The sequence below is a fragment of the Cariama cristata genome, unplaced genomic scaffold (genome assembly GCF_000690535.1).
Source record: "Cariama cristata isolate BGI_N322 unplaced genomic scaffold, ASM69053v1 scaffold33639, whole genome shotgun sequence".
Taxonomy (NCBI): Eukaryota; Metazoa; Chordata; class Aves; order Cariamiformes; family Cariamidae; genus Cariama; species Cariama cristata.
In genome coordinates, this window is record NW_009637961.1 from 10,350 (window position 1) to 21,076 (window position 10,727).

The 10,727-nt window shown below is 40.0% G+C and overlaps 1 protein-coding gene across 1 annotated transcript in view; it reads right to left on the reverse strand.

The window, feature by feature from the left end:
- Positions 1-10,277, reverse strand: part of TBC1D9B (TBC1 domain family, member 9B (with GRAM domain)) — a gene marked incomplete at its 5' end in the record, with an annotated part of 18,387 nt that extends 8,110 nt beyond the window's left edge. Inside the window, 11 exons of the mRNA XM_009708543.1 lie at positions 216-501; positions 1,185-1,302; positions 1,997-2,211; positions 2,614-2,764; positions 3,366-3,527; positions 3,691-3,903; positions 4,036-4,243; positions 4,888-5,146; positions 5,770-5,998; positions 7,059-7,177; positions 10,167-10,277. Coding sequence (XP_009706845.1) covers positions 216-501; positions 1,185-1,302; positions 1,997-2,211; positions 2,614-2,764; positions 3,366-3,527; positions 3,691-3,903; positions 4,036-4,243; positions 4,888-5,146; positions 5,770-5,998; positions 7,059-7,177; positions 10,167-10,277 — 2,071 coding nt within the window. The remainder of the gene's footprint in view (positions 1-215; positions 502-1,184; positions 1,303-1,996; positions 2,212-2,613; positions 2,765-3,365; positions 3,528-3,690; positions 3,904-4,035; positions 4,244-4,887; positions 5,147-5,769; positions 5,999-7,058; positions 7,178-10,166) is intronic.
- Between the last annotated feature and the right edge of the window lie 450 nt (positions 10,278-10,727).

Sequence of the window (10,727 nt, forward strand, 5' to 3'; positions counted from 1 at the left end):
GCTGCAAAGCAAACAATTCCAGAGATATGGGATTCCTCCGTACTTGAGCCAAAACTTCATTTCAGCTGTTGCAGAAAAAAATAGCAAACCACTCTGGAGCTCAAGTTTTTTCCTAGAGTGTTATCTGTGACCTGCTATGTAATGGAATTAGCTAGAAACAAATAGTGACTAAAGGGTACTGTTATTCAGTCATAAGTAAGAACAATGAATGGTACCTGCCCAGAATAGTCATGGCTTCACCTTCATCACAGCACTGTAACAACTTCTCCATGTTGGCATCAAGTATGGCCAATGACACCTGCAAGATAAACTTGATTCCCTCGTAGAAAAAACAGTCGACAATGACCACAGCACTCTCAAAGGGCATAACACTGAGAAAGAGAGTGAGAAACCAGGAAAGGGATATGGTGGAAATCACTCCTAGGTCCTGCATCTTTTCTGACAGCTGCGGAAGATACTCTCGTGTAAGTTCCTCAAAGATGCCTTGGTCCACCAATGCACCTGGGAAAACAAACAAAAACAATGGTAGAACTCAAATTGGTGGTACCATAGTACTATACCCAAGCTAATCAATTATTAAACACAGTAGTGGGAGTTCACTTTAATTTCATATAAGCCTCTTAACATGAGAACTAAAATTAACACATTTATTTAGATTTGTTCCCTGTTGTCAATAAAAACAACATATTTAGACAGAGACTATTCCTATATCGCAGAGCATGCAGAAACAAAATCTGATTGATCTATGCATTTTCCCTGAAAGGAGGGGTGGAGGATTACTGATATTACAGTATTTACATCAAACTACACTCTTGTATACCGACCAACGTTCAAAGCCTATGAAGTGGCGCTTTCACTAACCTTTCCTGGGAGCCTATTCCAAAGACTTAACACATGATTCAGATAGGTAAAAAATAACCCAATAATTTTCTTCTACATATACCTCCTCACTGCTAATGGTCTCTCCTGCTACCAATTTTTTGTCACTTCATCTTCCTTGTTACTACAAGGTAGTACTACTACCTTGGTAGCCTGTAGTATCTCTTCCTACGTCTCCATCACACACCTGCAACTTTAAAATGCATCACATTTAATTCATTCTGAACAACAAAATGTTCCTGAGAGATGCTGGTGCAACTGTAGCTGGAAATCCAGGCTCCAGCACGAATTTGACAAAGACTCACCCACTACTCTTGTGTTGTAGTAATCTGGTAACATCCGCTCACATAAAGCCACTAGGAGCCAGAAAGCCTCTTCCTCATTGCAGTACAGCAACAGTACTGATGTAACAATGTTCATGGCCTGTGAACCGGCAGTCAAACACACAGAGAGAGGAGAAAAACATGATGTTCATGAAAGCTCTGTCATTACAGACCAGCTAAACTTAAAAAGCATGAATACAGCAAAACTGTGACTAAGAGTCACATCTATTTCCAGCTTTTACTTGTATCTGAGTCAACAGATGACCTTGAGCCAATTTACCTTCCTGTTTCAGTTCCCCCACTGTGAGGCAGCAAGTAATACAACTGCTTTTTGTCAAGCACTTTCGTTAATCAATGTCACCAAGTATAATTTTCAAAGTTTTAATAAAAAGCTTTGTAACAATTTGGTCGTAACAGAACATAATGAGAGTTGTTTCACAAACCAGCAACTGGCTTTGTTTCCAATATACTGCCCCTGTGCATCATCACTTACTCAATTTAATGGCTCTTTTTAATGAAACCAGAAGACGTTTTTTCTGAACTAGGCAAAGCTCTAGCAGGAAAACTAGTAAAAGACTCTGTCATTATACCTAAAAGAAATGTGCAAAGTCTATGTAAATGCTGTATCCAAAGGACAGTTAAAAGATCTTGCAATGTAACCACTTCTTTACTACTCATACCACCACATGGACAGCATGAAGTAAAACCCTGAAACTGAACAAAAAACTGCAGAAAACATCCAAGTCAATCATGGTCACCGTGCGGGACTAACAAGTCTAAGACTTCTTTCTTACCTGACAGTATCCAATTGTTGGATTTCTGAATGCATAAGCTGTTAAGACTCTCCGCAGGGCAGCAATTCCCAACTCATTCTGGAAGGCAGGATGTTCTGGCATAGAACGGTGCAGATCTCTCTCAATTTCCTCTGTAGCAAGACTGTACTTTCCCATTGACTTTTCCACAAGATCTGCATAGTAACCAGGATGAGTCACCATCTCATTCCAAGCCCCTGTAACGACAAACAAATACTGCTTCACCTCTAGAGCTTTGGAATACAGATTTTACTCCTACAGTTTCAGAGATGAGGCAGCCAGGAAGCAATATATGAACTCACCGTCTACAAATAGACACGAAAGTATAGTAACAAACTCATTGTTAAATCATCTTAGAGTCTAGGTCCCAACACAGAAACGCAGACAAAGGAGGCCAAAGAGCTACTACGCTTATAAAGTAAGTCATCTGAGGAATGTGATCACTACCTTTTTGGCAAAAACACTATAAAGGATCATTCAGGTAGAGTTAACTTGTGATTAATTTCTTCTGAAATGAGCTAAGATTTATACCTTTTCCTTTGAGATGTGCAGAAAGCTTATTCCTGCTAGCTGTCAAAGTATCCAGCACAACATCCTACCTGAGAAAAGGAGCCACAGCTCTCCACGAAGATTCTCTGGGATTCCTTTTTGCACCAGTTCCCTAGTCTTGGCAGTGCGATACATACACATCCCTCGCCCATATTCAAAGAAATGAATGTTCCAAGACTCTTCCTTCATTTTCTCCTTTGCCTTCACAGGAACAAACACAGCTATTTTAGGAGATTAATGCATTTTTGTGTTTGTAGGACAGGTGATTTCTGCGTATACTCAGGCCTACACTTCACAAGAGAAATGCATTGTGACATTTAAAGTCTTTCTTCTTCCTGCTAAAGGCATACGCTGATCTACGTGGTTCTGAATCAGTTCTGACCTTGCTTAAAGTCAAGTCTTTACAACGCTAACATGGGCTGTGCAATGGCATTTCACCTTGCAAATCTCTACATAGATGCAAGCAGAACCATGCTCTAAAACAATTAACTAGCAAGCAGAGATACCAGTTCTCTGCTTTCTTGATCTGAAGAAAAGCACCTCTTCACAGACATGAATTTACATCCCAGAAGGAGAGTAACACTAATTTCTCAGCCTCTAGTCAAGTATCTCAGGTATCTCAGTACCGATAAAGTAAGCCGATGGTCAGGTTACATCTATGCAGCAGTATCATTCCGACAGACATAGCAGTGATACTGCAGGACTGACCAGGGATAAAATGCATTTTCAGTCTTAGAGCAGGACAGGAAATCTGCAACCTTCTGTAAACTATTTAATTGTTTTAAGTTAAAATATTACTTACCCCTTTGGGTCCCAAGAGCTCCTCGGAATTTCTTCTGAAGAGTTTGAGTAGTCCCTGTGAGGCTGTTGGCACTTCCCCGGCACAGAAGCTGACAGGTTGACTGCCAAGAGCAGATGTGGGGCTAACTGCAAGCGGGCTGCTGGAAGGCAGCTCTGGAACCTCCTGAACAACAGAACATAAAGCATCTGAGCTCAGGCAGCTTCCCTCCTCTGCTAATTGTCTAACAGACAGACAGCATCTGCTGGTAACGAGCACCATTAACATACTGCAAGGAGCATTACTCTGAGAAGTTAACAAATGCTCCTCCCACGTATTTCCTTAGTACCTCGCAACCAGGATCAGCCAAATTCCACTTCCATTCCCTGTCACTGCCGCAGGGTTTCTTGGATGGTGTCCTCTGCAAGAAGTCAGAGATTCTCTGTACCAAGAAATCTCGGTCTTTCAGATTGGCAAAGAAGAAGGTCATTTTACTTTTAGTGCTGATGGACAGAGGGCTGGGCAAGACGCTGGAACTATCTGCTTTCTCAACTATTGTCACCTAGAAGACAAAGACAAGGGCCATTTGGATCTCGCAGATTCTCCGTTATCTATAAAGCACCGCCCAAAAGACAGAAGCACACAAAAGACAAGAAAGGCCTGTAGTCTTAATAAACAGCTAAGAAATCCCCACCTCCCTGAGAGGAATGATGAGATGACAGGCTTCCCCTGCTTTGCTGGCAAAACAGATGTAATTGTTGGAAACAAACATCTGGCCAGGAATATGCATCTTGTTGAATGGTGTCCACAAGGTACAATCTGTATGTCCATCCAGGCATTCATCCTTGGGCAACCGGAAAGTGGCACGGTAGCACTCATTTTTGGCTCGAGCATCCAGGTCTCTGGGGAAAAGTAAAGAGTAGTCCCCTGAGGATTTTTCTCACTTGAAAAACCCACTCAAACTCTAACGTTAAGTGTTTGCTCCAACCACAACCTTCAGACTGTGCTGTGTATTTTTAGTATTCATTTCTCTAACTGCCACCCCTTATCTGACTCCTCTTTCAGCCTTCAGACATGCTTCACTGACAAGGTATGTCCTGCAATACAAGATAAAATATGCAAGTGCATCTGCGAAACTTAAATGTTACACCAGATTCTGAAACTGCAGAGAACAGACCCCAGCGGGAGGATTTATTACAATACAAACACATATTACTTTTTATAAATCTTCAACTTCAGAAAAGGGGCTGATGTCATTTTCTTCTTTCACATTTTTTTTTTACAAGCAGGATTTTCAGCAGTTTCTAGTTGAAAATTCCTTCTGACAGTGCCCAGTCATGCATGAGAAAGACATGAGGGGGTGTGTGAATTCAGTACCAATTTGGGATGGAAAAAAAAAGAATAGGCAGAGGGCTAATGACTCAAATAAGTGATGCAGCCCCTAGAGCGTGAAAACCCTCCAGTGGCACCTGGGAGCTACATAGTAATGCAGATTTTTTTATTACAATCCCCTGCTACCTGTCTTCTCACTGCTGGAAACATATACCTTTTTAATGCAGAGATGTTCTTAAGAGGCTTCCTGGGCTTCGGGAGGGACTTGTCCTGTAGGAAGCTCTCATTATCCAACAGCTGCCGCATAGCAATGTTAGCCAACTGCTCCATCAGCTTGAATGTCTCGTTGATGTTGAGAAACATGGAAAAATAAAGTTCACTGTCCCTTGTGCTTACTTTAATGCATTCAGGGAACAGCAGTGTAGCATTTTTTTCTAGCTGGGTTACATCCACCCACTGGATCACCAGTGTAACTGGGGAAAAAAAATAAAAACCCCTACTATCACAATTTGAGGCAAAACAACAATCAGAAATGAAGCTCAAGCAGCCAGTAATTCCTCAGTGTAGCAGCATTTTACCCCTCTTTCTTCGTATTTTTACTAGGTTCTCCAAAAACACTTGGAAATAGTCTTTGGGATTAACTAGACTAGAAATAATGCAGTTCCAAAAGGACTATCTCCCATCCAGTAAATGCTTTCAACTACAATTACTCAAGTTTTCATTCTTTCTTTCCAGCAAATTAGCTTTTGGCCCAGGAGTTCAAGCTTTGTAAATACTGGGTCCTGGTGGTGGTTCCAAATAGAACTCACCAAGGTGAAAACATTGCTTGGTTCTCTAATCCAGTTTAAGTAAAACTTCAGGTGTACTTGTACAACTTGTGAAATGTTTTGCAAAATGACTCAGGCATTCAGTCTAAACATCACTTAAGTGCCTATGAGGGCAAGGACCGATCTATGCGCTGAGCTAGAGATCAAAGGATTCCTAAAGGGAAAAAAAACCCTCTCAACTTAAAAAAAAAACGTTCACACAGAAGATCAATTCCACCAAAAAGATCACGGGAAACTGCAGAAAAACAACTAGCAGGCTTTTAACTCACCCTCTTTGCCCAGCAGGAAGGAGTAGAAACAGAGGTGATTGACGGTGAGGTACAGCCAACCCTGCCTGGGTACACGTCCCTTCCAATAGCTGCAGGAATAGTAATTGACCAACTTCTCCACCTCGGGCATCCCAAACTGTTTCCGCATCTTCAGCTCAGCCTCTTTGAATTTACCTGGATCCTCTTCACTCTGGGGCTGCTCATTCTTGTTCTCTTCAGCAATAATTCCCTGAAAGGACATGGGAAGAGAGAGGGAAGAAGTGGAAGGGAACACGTCTGCTGACAGACATAATATACAGCAAAAGGTCACAGCAGCAATCCAGAAGACAGAAAGAAGAAACACAACACAGCAGTTATCATTTCTCTTGTCATTCTGGAGAAATAGTAAAGACATGCAGAAAGAGCAGATAGTCCGGGAGCCTGCGATCTGGGATCTACTCCTGAAAGCATGCAGCAAGCACTCATGTTTAACGTTTGACTGCATTTCTCACGGCTGGCCTGGTAACACTTTGAACACCCTGCAGGAGAACTGAAGTCTGTTTTCACTTGCATACATGCTTCTTCAACAGGAAGATTATCTGCCAGGAAGGGGAAAACTCCACAGCCTGTCAGATGTTGACTGGCCAGAAGGAAAACCAAATGACCACAATCTCTCTCATACACAGAAAATACAAAGAATCTGACAGGAGTACTGAAGAAGACTAAAATTGTTGCTGTTCAATGAAAAACTCTATTTGGAAGTTTCTACTGGGGAGAATTTGTAGGCTGGGAATCCCAAGTGTGTTAACTGCACAACAAGCAGAGACACCTGTCTGACTCAGAAGTCAGTGAAGCTGGGGTGCAGTTCCTTTACAACCTAGATGCCTTTTAGACCATCACAGCAGGGCAAGTACATTGCTTGCAAAATAGAATTCTCCCTGCCATATTTGTTGCTACATGAGCCCTCATTAAACATTCTCTCTGCATCAAAGGTATAATTGTCAAGGATTTTAAAGAGATATTATATTTTAATTAGCAGGAGCATCCTAAGCAGGCTGTTCCTTGAGATATACTGCTCACAATCCTTTCCCCCCAATACATTTGTCCAGTATTATGACTGTAACATGATGCTGATAATACTGTATGTGTTCCATGACAATTTCAAATGTATGTAGGTCTGAAAAAGGTGTAGAGAAAAATTTTTGCAATGGAGCTTCTGTTCCCTCCCTCCCAAGGGTAAAAAATTCTTAAAACCACTTCTCCATTCTTTCTCAGGATCTGGAAGTCCTTCAGGGAAACACGTTGCTTACATGTATCTTGCCCTTGACAAAGGTGGTGATATCTTCTTCATTATCAAAGATGGATAGAGTCTGCAGTAAGTTATTCTCCAGCCATTCCCAATGCTTTGTGATCTCTTTACGAGATGATCCTAATTGAAGGGATGAAAGATGATGGGAAGAGCAAAGAAAAGAGAAATTAGCACAAGGTCTTTTTTCATCCAAGTTCACAGCAGGAAACTAATAATTGCCAAACAGCGATCAGTGATCAGGATCAGGAATCAAACACACCAATGTATACATGACAAGGATGTTTTATGTACACGAACATTATGTTTCTAATGAAATGTTTCCACTGCCACCAAGGATAATCAGCACACTACCAACAGATCAACCTATTCGCTAGTGCGCACCAGACACAGCTTTCTTCCCAGACAAAAAGCATTCTTATGTTCCAGACAAGAAGTACTCTTTTTAATTCCTGGTATTCTAGAACAAAAATAATGAACTTTCAGAAGAACCCTGAAATTTCAGAACAGCTGAACTTTTTATACCTACAAAGAGGTTCCATTTTCCATGGGCAATGGTCAGCAGAGAGCATACAATTCCAAAACAAAAAGCAACCAAAACATTCATGTCAGAAAGTTCTTTGCTTTCTTTAATAAAAACATCTCAGTAAACTTCATATCAAACAGTTAGTTGTCTTTAACCATACAGTCTACAACAGTTCACAAAGGATAAGCTTCACTGTCTAACCAATTTAAAGAACTTTTCTATAGAAAGTTGCCTTAGTTAGTTGCCATTAATTATTTCAAAGATCTGTGTTTACTAAAAGATTTCTTCCTCTCTACTGATACCTATCATTATATTCTCTTGTAGACAGAAGAAAAATGCAGAAATAAAACCAGCAGTTAATATTTTTTAACAAGATAAGAAATACCATTAAATGCAGACAAAAAGAAATCTGTTTAAATGCCAAAGACATTTGTAACTTTCTCTTTGCCAAATTCCAGTAAATTTATCTTCTGAAGTTTCATACAAAAGCAGTGGGATATCTAAAAATGTTAACAGCATGTCTCCCACTACTCAATTTCTCTGCGAGTACATCAGACCCCTCCGTATGGTTAATGATGGAAAAGAAGCAAGCAGCCAACACCACAAGCAGTTCCCTAAAGCTATTGCTCTACCTGACTTCCTCTTTTAGGAGGTAGCTTCAGCAATGAAAGTCTTCACATGTTTGTAGCTGGACACCTAACCACAAAACCAAATGCCAGCTAATCTGTGGTTTCATAAGCAAAAATAACTCCAGGACCTGAAACCAAAAACTAGAAGCAAGTAAGCTGTCCTGTCTCAAAGGACTGCAGGACTATGAATTTGAGTTCGTGTGTACAGCCCAATGGATTAGACAAGAAGTATTTTTTCTTTTGCCTCTGTGTATAAGTTCAATTGACATCTATACTAGCCATCTGACAATGTTTTTAAAGCATAAATGATTTTGAGTAATACAAAATGGTTTATTTTAAGGGCACAGAATTATCAGTTATAGGATGCTTTGGTTGTGGAAAAAAACCACAGCTCTTGCAACAATGGCACAGGAATAAACCCTACATTCTGTTTTGTTTCTTGAGCTGCATCTCTCACCAAATGACAGCAGACAAATTGCTAAAATGAGCCAGGTCTCAATAACTGACGTCCTTCTAAGAACAACATTAGAATGACATGTGAACAAGTAAAATACTGCAATTCCTACAAAGAGAGTTACAAGAACAAAGTGCTGAAAGGCCAAAGCCCCATGCATGACCAGAGTGATGTCCACTAGTATTTACACATGATAAGCTGTAAATAAAAGATACACATTTTTCAACTAGAGAGCCATATACATTTTATAACTTTAAGTGAATGCCAGTACTCTTACTTTGACAGTGAAATGAGAACCAGACATGATTAAAAAATTACTTTGGATGAAGACATTATATTTATTCCAGTATAATAATTTATCAAACTCTGTTCAGTTGTTATATAGTCCATCTCATTTTACCATGCTGCATTACTTCAAAGTAACTGAGATATAGAGCATATCAACTAAAACACTCCCAAAATTGTACAAAAATAACACACTCATTGAGTATCAAGATACTACATGATTTCAGATTTGCACCATAGGTGGCCCCTAAATATTCTGCTTTTTTCTATGCAGTTTCTGGCCTGACATTTTGTTTCCTATCTTCCTCTCTGCCTCCACCTTCCTCAAAAGGGAAACTGAGTTTCTGTGAACTTCTAAACCTCTCTTCTGCAGAATTTAAGTAGCTCTGCAAAGGAGAATATTGTGTTGGTTGCTTGGGTAGAAGATGGGAACAGGGAAAACAAGACATCAACATCTGTGGGCTTAGCAAACGATTACATCATACTCAGATTTTACAACTCAACCACAAAGTTAGAAATGAAGACTCTTAGTATAAATAAAGTTGGTCTAACAAATACATGTGAAGATATTTTCTCTTTAGCAACCAGCAGGACCTAAAGCCTTAATCAAAGTTCACCACCAGATATTAGAAGGCTGTACCATCATATTCTAATACAGCAGTTACATTTCTCAAGTAAAAGAGGCCAAGGGTTCTTGATGTTTTAAAAAAGTATTCTTGTAATATATTTTACACATAGAGCATACCAAAACATCTATTACAGGCCAGAAATAGCAGGAAAAAATAAATTGGATCAAGACAGTAAAGAGATTCCCCAAATGGGTTTGGCACCTTGAACAACCTTACATGTTCCCATCTTGTACTGTGTTCCTAGTAAGCAGGTTTTGGCACAACGTTCAACTCACAGCAATCTTACCATCATGGTTTTATTCTCTGAACAATCTCACTATGACCTTGCAATCAGATACACCTTGCAAGAAAGAAAGTTCATAACACACGCAGAAACAGAAGCTTTTACAGAGCCTTAAGTTCCTAAACTACAGTTTAAACAACACTGAGAAGTTTTGTCATTTCTGGCATCTTCCACTGCCCCACCAGAAGCTCTAGAAAGTTTCCTGAGCAGTCACAGAATACTCCTATGTGGGATAACTGAACATCCGAACCAAAAGGACAATAGAATATCACAAATCCAGCCCCCAAGAGTCACATCACTACATACCGCACGCCACTGCCCAATACACTTGAGAATCCTGAGTCTGGTGCAGAATACGGTATGGGGCAACTCTGGCACTGGAATCCAAAACCACGTCTAGTGTTCCTACAAGAAGACCTAGGAGGCAAAGAGAGAGAAATTAAAACAACGTATTACCAAAACAAAGAATTGGGTTAAGTAAAAATACAGGATCAACACTACGGAAAAATGCTGATGTTCATATTATGTATACTGTGATGGAAGAGCAATGGCACTTGGTCGAGAAAATGAAGACATACATCCAGTCACTGCAAGCAAATTACCTGTAAACCAACTACAGCCAATCCCACTGGTAATGGATAAAGTTTAGATAGCAATTAAACGTCTACTAAACCTCACTATAATCCTCCACCTTCCTAGGAAAGTTTTCTAACAGAAGTGAAATGTATTTTCCTGTGTGAGGTTTCTGCTGCCAATAGTGATTTTTAAGTCTACCAAACTAAAACATGGAAGCTTTCAATGCTGTATCTTTCAGCATCACCTATGCAAACAGCCGGTAAGATAACTCATCCAAAATGGAATCAAATA